Source organism: Rhipicephalus sanguineus, chromosome 10 (assembly GCF_013339695.2).
Source record: "Rhipicephalus sanguineus isolate Rsan-2018 chromosome 10, BIME_Rsan_1.4, whole genome shotgun sequence".
Lineage (NCBI taxonomy): Eukaryota > Metazoa > Arthropoda > Arachnida > Ixodida > Ixodidae > Rhipicephalus > Rhipicephalus sanguineus.
The window spans coordinates 3,031,075-3,041,263 of NC_051185.1; the positions used below are offsets into that span (position 1 = coordinate 3,031,075).

At 49.8% G+C, this 10,189-nt stretch overlaps 1 protein-coding gene across 1 annotated transcript; it reads right to left on the reverse strand.

Moving 5' to 3' along the window:
- Positions 1 to 7,869: 7,869 nt before the first annotated feature.
- LOC119372267 (uncharacterized) lies at positions 7,870 to 9,939 on the reverse strand. Its single transcript, XM_037642747.2, has one exon. The coding sequence runs from the start codon at positions 9,937 to 9,939 to the stop codon at positions 7,903 to 7,905; it is 2,037 nt and encodes a 678-aa protein (XP_037498675.2). The 3' UTR covers positions 7,870 to 7,902.
- Positions 9,940 to 10,189: the final 250 nt, after the last annotated feature.

The window sequence follows — 10,189 nt, forward strand, 5'->3', positions numbered from 1 at the left end:
TTGGACTCGGTTACATGTGTTAAACAAGCTGCGTATGTCATTCCATTGTCTTGCGGTAGAGACTACGTGGGGCAAACGAAACGTTGTGCGAATGCTCGACTATGAGCATGAGCTACCACTTCAAGGCAAGGGGGGGTTGGGGTGTTCAACCCCCCCGAAAATTTTCAGTTTTGCTTGCGGATACATGTATATACACGCACACATACAAAGGCATGCACGAACATACATAAAATATGGTGGAAAAAATTTCTGGCTACGCCCCTGCTTCAAAAGGGGTTGCGCGACTTCATCTGCATTGCAGGTCATGTGCTTGTCGTCCCATCTTTAACAAAAGCACCGTCATTTTCGAACACGCGAACCAATTGACAAGAGACATCGCTGAGGCCTACAATATAACGATTAGAGACATCAACAGTGAACCGTCGGTAGCTCTTCATAAGAAGGAATTTAGTTACCTGTGCCAATCGTGGTTATCTATAATTTCGACGATGCTGCTTTGATGTTTCTTTGTGCCTTGCGCATGTAATGGGTTATGTACTACTTGCTACATATATATGTTTCACAGTTTTTCAATAAAGTATCATTTGAGAGTAAGCGCCGTGTCGTTCGTTTCCTTCTTTTTGTCCTTTAACCGAGTCCAACATCGAATCAGCGTATATAGCTTCTTGGGCCTAGCGCTGCTAGCGATCGCCGCTGACGTAGCGGAAATGTCGCGAAGAGGCCACGTGTGGTCCGTTAACTTTTGTGGTTGACTGTACATAAATTTCCCGCTTGTTTTGGGGAATGGGAAACCGACAAGTTTCAACCGATGTGATGCCTACAACATTGCAATAAGGCTCCTGCATTACAGAAAAGCATGGCCTTCGAGATTGGCGTCTCTCACCTCGAAAGTGTGTGCGCCGTTATTCAGACATCACTTATTGCTTTTGGTAAACGCGAGGATTCACAATTCCCACGGCATTCTCGTGATGCCTGAAAGTGCTCGGAGATATACACTGAAAATCCCACGCCATCACTGTTTGGAGAAGACACGCGTGTTTTCTTCCTCACCTGGATTTCGTCGTGTGCCACCTATTTTGCATTGTTCTGAGTTGCGCAAAGCGTTCTGTGCGTGTACACAAGGTGAGCGATGACAGCTGCGGTGGTTCGCTCCAGAAGTAATCGGACATTGTGACGTCATCCGGTACTAAGCGCAGTCGCGTGTGTATGCGACGACGGTCGAGAAAAGCTATACATCCGACGTCGCATGAATCTGAAAAAAATGTGGGCGCGCATGTAGGATCTCGAAAAGTGCTCAAGTCCCTGCACGTGCAATCACCGCTTTGCGCGTCACAGTCCCCTCCCAAAAACAGTCGAGAATGTCCGAAATCATACGTCAAATGCGCTGGGGCCCAAGATTCCGCTCTCGTGTGGCTGCGTCGATGATGCGAGGCGGGGCATAGAAGGTCCTAAATGCCTCCGCATTCGCCCGTGGCGTCCGCTGCCCGACACCGCATTCGTGACTAAGCATATAGGCAACCTCTGCATCATGGGGTCTCTCTATAAATCTATAATAGTGTGCCGCTTGCGTGCTACTATAGCGTGAGAGGATGGAGATACGTGTGACTGCAGGTGCATTGGGACACAGTGCCTCCCAGCGCTCTGAGAGGCACCAGAAATCGCGGGGTCTTCTTTGCGATAGGGCTGACTCAGAACATTATGTGTGCCAATCCCAAACGCGTAGCGCCTTTGTTCGTTTCTTTAATACTGGACGCAAGGTACGTGAAAGGCCATATATATATAGCGAAAAACTTCGTACGTACAACAGTATAGGAGACAAACCAAATATTAATTTTCTCCCAACAGTTTCGGCTGGCGGTCCAGCCTTATTTGGAGGATGTAAGTGAAATGGCATGGCACAACCCGCAGCACAAGGGCCGCCCACCCAGCTTGGGGGCCGAACGAGAATTGAATAAATAAATAAAAGAAAAAAAAAGATGGCTGATTCCTCCGTCACAGGAATGGGTATAACACGAAAGTGAAGCGTGTCGTCACATAAGTAGTTGATTGTTTATAATGCAATGGTTATGAGAGCTTGTACAATTTTCTATTGTTGTTTTTCAGATATAGCACAGCTTGATGTGGACGCACCCACGTTGACACCTAGTGGCACATCTCCGTACCGAGGCCCATGATCATGACTTAACCCTTGCGGTAGCTGAAGTTGTCAAGATATACCTGGACACCACATATGGTGAATCCCGCGCAAAGATGGCATAAACAAGCACACAAACACTGATACTCGATATACAGTCCTTCAAAGCGTCGTGAAACGCGAAGAGCGTAGTGTCTTCCGTCTCGCCTGGCCGTTAATTCTCACAGGGTGAGCGGGGAACGCGGTGCGACAGGCAGGGGAGCGTCGGAGAGCTATTTTTCGATATGGATGGATGCTATGAGCGATGCTTGGGCTAAAGCCACCACCTCGCTGTGTGTTAAAGCGTTGACATTACACTTCTCCTATTGGAAATGCACCGAATGGGATGGTCGTAGCAACGGTGCGTTGCAGGAGCTAATGGCGGAGACAACGAAGATTTTTTTCGACCCTGGTGGCACACATGTCACCGCCCCGTTATAAAGGGGACGCTCATAGCGTCCATCCATCCATCCATCCATCCAACGGCACTGTGAGAGGAAAGTGTGAAAGATAAAAGGCGTGTTCATGTAGGCTCAGTAGTGTGTTTGGCGGTATCTCAGTGGGCTAAAAGGCCGCCAGCCATTGTCGTGGATCGAGAGGTTGTGGGTTCGACTCTTGTCAAACGGAAGTTTTTGTTATAGTTTTTTCTTTGCCATCTGATGGCGTTCCTTTTGCTGACGTATTTCCGTGACGGAAATACGTCATGAAAGTCTCGGTGGACCCTGGCACAAAACACTTTCGTGTTAAAAAAAGAGATAAATAACGAAGTATAAGCAACAGCGACAATTGCTTTGCTGGGGCATTCGTCAGCGGCTGCAAAACGAGAGAGGGAAAGGACAGCGGAAGGAAAGACAGAGAGAGGCACAGGCGGGTTATCCCTCCATCGTCTTCGTGGGGTAGGCAAACAAAAGGGAAAAGAGAATTGCCACGTCTGCACATCACGCATGCGCAGTCCAAGTTCAGACGGATCGGCGGTCGTGCACACACACGAGAAGAGATACATACGACCCGCTCCAGCTTTGGGAAAACTTTGGCCACGATACAAGGCTAGAAGTACACCCCCTCTTTTTCATGCAGAAAAAAATAATAATTAGTAATACTGCAAAATAAATAAATAAATAAATAGGAAATTATTAGAAGATAAGGAAACAGAAGTAAAGAAACAACAGGACAAAAATAAATACAAGAAAGAAAAGAAAGAAAACAAAGGAAGAACTCGAGCCGGTTGATGCATGTAGCAGCGATTGCGTCTATTTTCACGCACTCGATCGTTTATTTAGCGCCCCGTGCGTACGAACTTACGTACGTATAAATAAATAAATTAATAAATTCCCTTTCTGGGTGCTATATATGCGATTGGTCACGGAGGCACGTCAGTCGCCCAGGGCTCCCGTTGATTCCGTGGGATTTGAATTTGTTTATGAAATATATGACTCCCGCTGTTCGCGCTCCCGTGTGTTCTGAAAGCCGGATTGTAGGAGTATAACGCGTATGCGCTCGAAGGAAATGCGTTTGGATATGTATATATATGTGAAGACAGAAAAGTGTCCTTGGGTCCTGCAAAGCGAACTAATAACAAAAGTTTTGTATACGCCCTCTCCTTGTAAGTGTGTGCTGGATAATGTATGCGCCCATTTTCATATTCGTTACTCATCGTGTCTGTCGCATATTTTGAGCTACGAGAAATTAATGTTTGGTGTCTGTCCATACACAAGACCCTCGCGGCGTACAGTGCCCCTGCGGCGGTGCACGCATTGACGTCACTCACACGCATGCACCGACGTCAGTCAAGCGGCTGCTCCAGGGAAGCGAGAGAACAGTTTTAGAAGCGTCCGCGAAAAATGACAATAGAACAGTGGTGACGTCATTTAATTACGACCACTCTTCCTGTTCTCAAGGCACACCAACGCGCATAGCTGCTCGTACTACGTATACGCTCACTTGCTTTTCGAGTGCTCTCTCTGTTTGATCTGCGCGCTCTTTCTTGCTTCGAGTCGAACCAAAGATTGTTTCTGTAAATTGTCGCCTGACTATGAAGCACCGGGTTTTGCACTGCCTCCGGGACCGACCCACCTTTGACGGTGCGATGACTTCGCGTGGTGACGTAGTCACGAGACGTCATCTTATATGACGTCACGAATTTTGGAGATATCTGACGTCGTGGTAGAGGCGAAAATGCTTGAGGCCCGTGATTTAGCTGCACGTGAAAAAACCCAGGTGGTCGAAATTTCCGGAGCCCTCCACTACGGCGTCTCTCATAATCATATCGTGGTTTTGGGAATCCCAACAGTTGTTATTATTGCTGACATCATGAAGACGTTATCAGATCACGTGACTTCTGACGCCCGCCCGCTCCGAAGGTCATTTTTCTCGTTTCATCAGGAGGCCTGCTCCTGCACAAGAATCATCATTTTCTTACCAGTTTGCCGATCTCGGAGGCCACATAGAAAGAAGCGCGTGATTGAGGTCAGCTCCTCCAGATGCCAAGTCAATTAGTTTACATTCATTATCCTGACAGTTAATCGGCATTTATCTTAGGCAAAGTTATGCTCCGATATCATGCGTATCGAATATAACTCCCAAGTTGAATCAAATGGAACCACTGATTTCTATGTTTTATAATACTCCTTACGAATATTCGGAAAACCGGAAGTGAGTGGTCGACCGGAAGTGCCTGGAAGAGAAACTAACAACACGTCCCCTGTAGAGGGCTCGTTTCTTTGTTTAAGACAACTTGCCGCTGGCAGGGACCGAACCCAAGCCGAACCTGCGACCTTGGTGGGCGGCGTCAGGCTCCTATAGGCGTTACCGAGATCGCATTCCATGTGGTCTGAAACGAATACCCAGTAAAACATTCTGTTTGTTGTTGGCAGCTCGTGTGCTGCCTATCTCTCTTGCGGACATTCTGCAATCGCGCCGTGAAAAATATGCGAGGTAAAGCCTAGCCCCATAAGGTCGCGGTGTTCGAGTGAAGTATATCCGACCACGCGAAGATGAAAAAGCGCTGCTTGAGTTGACCTCATCGCGCATGCGTAAAACAAAGAAAAAGAAGGTCGACATTTGTGCCGGAGAAAACGGATAACTTCCGCTCCAATTTCTCAAGAACTTTTAGCGGTTTGGAAGAGGACTATGGAATGTTTGTCCTCTGCGGCAGACGAGGAGGAGAAAAGGCACGCAGCCGGCGGCAGCAAAATGACGTTGGCCACACGCGTCGTCGTCGACTGCAGTGACGGCAGCAGTGCACACCTGCAGCCTGGTTCGCCGAGTGAAGAGCGCCGCGTGGCGAGGGGAGCGCTTTAGGATTCTCTTCGCTTTTTACCGTAAATACTGAGGCCAGAAATTTGACCACGAAACGAAGACCGCTGCGAATTCGCTTGTCTGCGCGTGCCAAAGGCTAACTATACAACTGAAAGTAAGCGGGTCATTCATTTTGGCCAGCGCTTATTAGAATGCAAGAAGCCGTTCGATGGCCAACATTCCCGGTATTCTCACGTGATTGTGACGGTCAGGATTGAACTGGGCGAACAGCACTCACACTGATACGATAGCGGCGAACACGTCGGTTTTTACACAGGCGCGGTCGAACGTGGCTGGTTCCAGAATGAACGCCCGATTCGTGCGCGCATTCTTATCAGATTTCAAAATAATGCTCTCTTCGTGACCTTCTTCCAAATGCACACAAAGAGGAAACGAAATATATTTCATATTGCATAGCACATAGGAGGTTGTCATAGCGCGTCATTGGTCCCAACCTGAAGAGCCAAGCAATGGCGAGCGACAACAACGCCTAATTCATTTATTTTTTAATTATTATTTTGCATGCTGCGCGCATAAGCGGTCGCATCTGGCGTATTCACGCAATGCTTGACTCGCAGACGTTCACAAGACATTGCGGATTGCATTACAAAGAGTCTTTGCGTTGAATGACAGAATGAATTCCACGTCATAGTGGCCACACACTTGACTGACTTCATTTACAGAGACAGTGATTTTCGTATAATTTGTGGTGATGAACGCTCAGGAAATGAACAGAAGCGATCGCAGGATTCGTGCCACGTGTCATTCACCGATTCTGCAGTTCTTCAGCTTTTTCCTGAGCAAACCCATGGCCTTCCAAATTACTTTAAAAACGCTTCCATCCACACAATTACGGCAGCTTCGCGCTCCTTCTTTATTTTTTCTTTCTCTCTTCTTATTTATCTCTGTCCTAGCAGAGTATCTATCGTTTAACCTATAGCTGCAGTCTCGGTAGTGGGACTTGTCCCATTCCTGTGGCCATGCATGCCCACCTGCAGAGTTTTTTGCAACGCCGCACAAACTACGGCTGTGAGGCCGTGATAACCATTCCTCGGGAGAGCTGCTTTGTGCGCTCCATCGACCAGTGTTACATTTAAATCCTCGCACAAGACAGGGCGAAACCACCCTGTCTTGTGCGGTAGATGCTGAAGTGTGCATGCCCACACCTCTTGCGTTATTTCAGGCTGATCTAGCCCGCGAAAAACTTGGAGGGCGCTAGCTGCACCCATTCGCATCGCATTATTACGTGGCTTGCCATGCTTCGCCTCTCGGCGTCACCTCTGAGCTCTTGGCACAGTGCAGTTAGAGTTGCGAAGTAGCCACTACACCCGTGCACGCGTGATGATTATGAATCAGCCCTTTGGCAGCTTTCAACCGCTCACTCGTTACGATTCCTGTCAGTGGGACCCGACATGACGACCGCCGATAGGATCTTCTTCTTCCAGAGCGGTTTCAAGCACTGGCGTGGCTCTGTGGCAGAATACTCGACTGGGTCCGGCTCGAAGCGCGATTTTCATTCTTTTCATCCATCGCGATTTTTCGCTCGCGGACAACGCCGCCGCATTGTCTGCGACCAACGCTATGGCAACCACTGCAGTGACGGTGTCGGCCAGCGAGTGCCTCGTTGGAGCACGGCGCGGATTCCAGAGCACTGGGCGAACGGGTTCGCATGCAAGGCTGTCATTTGTATGCTGCTCGCAAGAGAGACCGAGCCGGATATTGCTACTCAAAGTGCAAGTGAAAAAACATGCATTTCTTTTGGCCAACGTTTGCGAAAACGTAAATCTAGCACTTTTTAGCCGTGTTTTACACTGATCGCCGAACTTTGAGAGCGAATCACGTGATGAAAGAGATATTTAGGCTGAAGTATTTTGAGAAAATAATGTCTGCGGAAGACAGCATCCACAGTTTCTTTAGCGAAAATCCGCGATTTATTATAGTTAATTAATACTGATGCCGCAAATCGAACATTTCCATGCGTTATCGGAGGATAATTACAATTACATTAACTATATAATATCCCGGAAGAGCCATCTCTGACCGTGCGAAACGACAACTGCATCTCACGGTGGCACGAGGCCGCTTTCCCGGTTCTCGAACCGCCGTGGTCGAGCACTTCCCAAAATGGCTTGGATCCTGCGGGCAACATGCTGAAGGGGTGCAGCAGTCGTTATTGCACCGACTGAATCGCGTGACAAGATGCAGTGCTTTTTTTTTTTCTTGTCTTTTCATGCTTGCGCAAGAAGACTGCGTGTTTGTTGTTGTTGCTTTCGGAGGAAACAGTCGTTTTCGAAACTAGGCTGGAAGCGGGTCAAAGTACGATACATGAGATGGGCTGAAAGAAGGTGGTGGTGGTGGTGATATCTTTATTGCTCCCAGAACAAACAAAAAATAATAAAGAGGGGACCAGTACGAAGACTGGTTGCGCTATTTCAGAGGAGGTCGGCGGGGATCCCTTGGGATACCGCAGCCTCCACCGCGCGCTGGATGAGCCGGCGTTGGTCTTCTGGCTCGGAGGTACGCAAGAGGGACTCCCACGACTCTGGAGTGTTTGTGTTGTCTGTGTTGTAGTGCGTGCACGTCCACACCATATGTGTGAGTGTCGCCGGATATGAGCAATGTTTGCACCTTGGCGCTATCCGTTCCGGAAAGATTCTGCTGTATAAGAGGGGGTGTGGGAAGCTGCCTGTCTGTAGTTTGCGCCATTGGACGGCCTCACGTCTTGTTAGATCGTGGTGTGCAGGGGGGTATACGCATCTTCCGAGTCGGTAATACTGGAGGATGTCCGTATAAGTGGTGAGTAGTGAGTCGCGCGGTATAGTTGTATCAGGGGAAGCGGCGCGGTGAACCCTACACTCGGCTCGGCAGCTAAGATCTCGGGCGAGTGTGTGCACCTGGGCGTTTCCGCTCAACGACTCGTGGGCTGGAGCCCAAAGGAGTAAACGGGATGTAGAAGAGGGGGGAGCAGAAATTATAATGTGTAATGCCTGGCGGCAGATGCGGCCGGCATCGTAGTTGCGGATGGCTTGTTGAGAGTCACTAATGACAACTTTGGTAGTAGGGTCAGCTAGCGCAAGCGCGATGGCAACCTCTTCTGCTGCGGTGACCGTTTCTGTTTTGCGAATGCTGCATGCTGTGTGCCAGCTACGGTAGGGGGCGAGGGCCACCGCCACCATCGCTGGCTTCGAGGGGTGGTAAGAGGCGTCCGTATACGTGACGTCTGGACGTCCGCTGAAGCGCTTCTCGAACTGACGTGCCCGGTCGGCCCGTCTCTCGGCGTGGTGTTCCGGATGCATCCGCTTGGGAATGGGAGGGATGCAGAGACTTCGACGGTATTCTGGTGTGAGGTCTGCATAGTTGGGGGCCGCCCTCGTTGGTGAGATCCCAATTTGCTGCAGTATCGCTCGGCCGGCGTGTGTGAGTGACAGCCGCTCATATTGGGCGGTGAGGGTAGCTTCGATCAGCTCGCTCACTGTGTTGGTGATGCCGAGAGCCATAAGCTTGTGAGTGGCTGTGGACATGGGAAGACTCAGGGCCGTTTTGTATGCTTTACGAAGTGTCGTCTCAAGCCGTTCGCTTTCGGCGCGGGTGAGACGTAGGTAAGGTGCAGAGTAGGTGATGCGGGAGCAGATGAAGGCTTGGACGAGGCGCAGGAGGTTGGACTCTCGCATACCTCGGTGTTTGTTGGAGACTCGCTTGAGAAGGCGTCCGATCTGTACAACCGACTGGTCGATGCGTTGGAGCGAAATAGTATTGCTGCCGTTTGCCTGTAAGTGCAGGCCTAGAATCCTGATGTGATCCGTTCGAGGGATGGGGTTACCTTGGACCTGGAGGTTCATCTCAGGAAGTACCTTTGGTGCACGTCGTCCTGGGGACGGGATGATGATGTACTCTGACTTAGTCGCCGAACAGCTAAGGCCAACTGTATCGAGGTACCTACCGACACGATCGATGGCGGTCTGGAGAGCCTCTTCGATCTGGCCGTCGCTGCCCTGCGTGATCCAAAGAGTCAGATCGTCAGCATACAGGCTGTGGTGTAAGTTGGGGATGTCAGCCAGAAGCTTAGGTAGTCCTATCAGTGCGACGTTAAAAAGCAGCGGTGACAGAACGGAGCCTTGTGGTGTGCCGCGGTTGCCAGGAGAGACGATGCAGGAATTTGCCGTGCCGACGCCCAGTTTTATTTTTCGGTCGGTGAGAAAGTCTCGCACGTATGCATACGTACGATGTCCGACGCCAAGGGTCTGTAGTTGTCGAAGAATCGCTTCGTGGAGGACGTTGTCGAAAGCCTTGGCAACATCGAGACCAACAATGACTTTTGTGTCAAGGGTGCGTTGCATGACGACCTGGTGATGAAGAAGAAGCATAACGTCCGGCGCTGCTAGATGAGGGCGAAAGCCGAACATCGTGTCTGGTAGGAGGTGGTTGTCTTCGAGGTAGCGAAGGAGTCTAGTCTGGATCACACGTTCCATCAACTTCCCCACACAGGAAGTGATAGAAATGGGGCGGAGGTTGGCCAAGGTGGGTGGTTTTCCCGGCTTAGGAATAAAGACTAGATCGGCGCACTTCCATTCTTTCGGAATGGTACCGCTGGCCCAGCATTCTTGAAGGTAGTCGGTGAGGGCATGAATAGAGGCGTCGTCTAGATTCCTAAGCATTGTGTTAGAAATGCGGTCGGGGCCTGCTGCTGAGTTGGTCTTAAGGCGATTAAGTTCTGCTCGG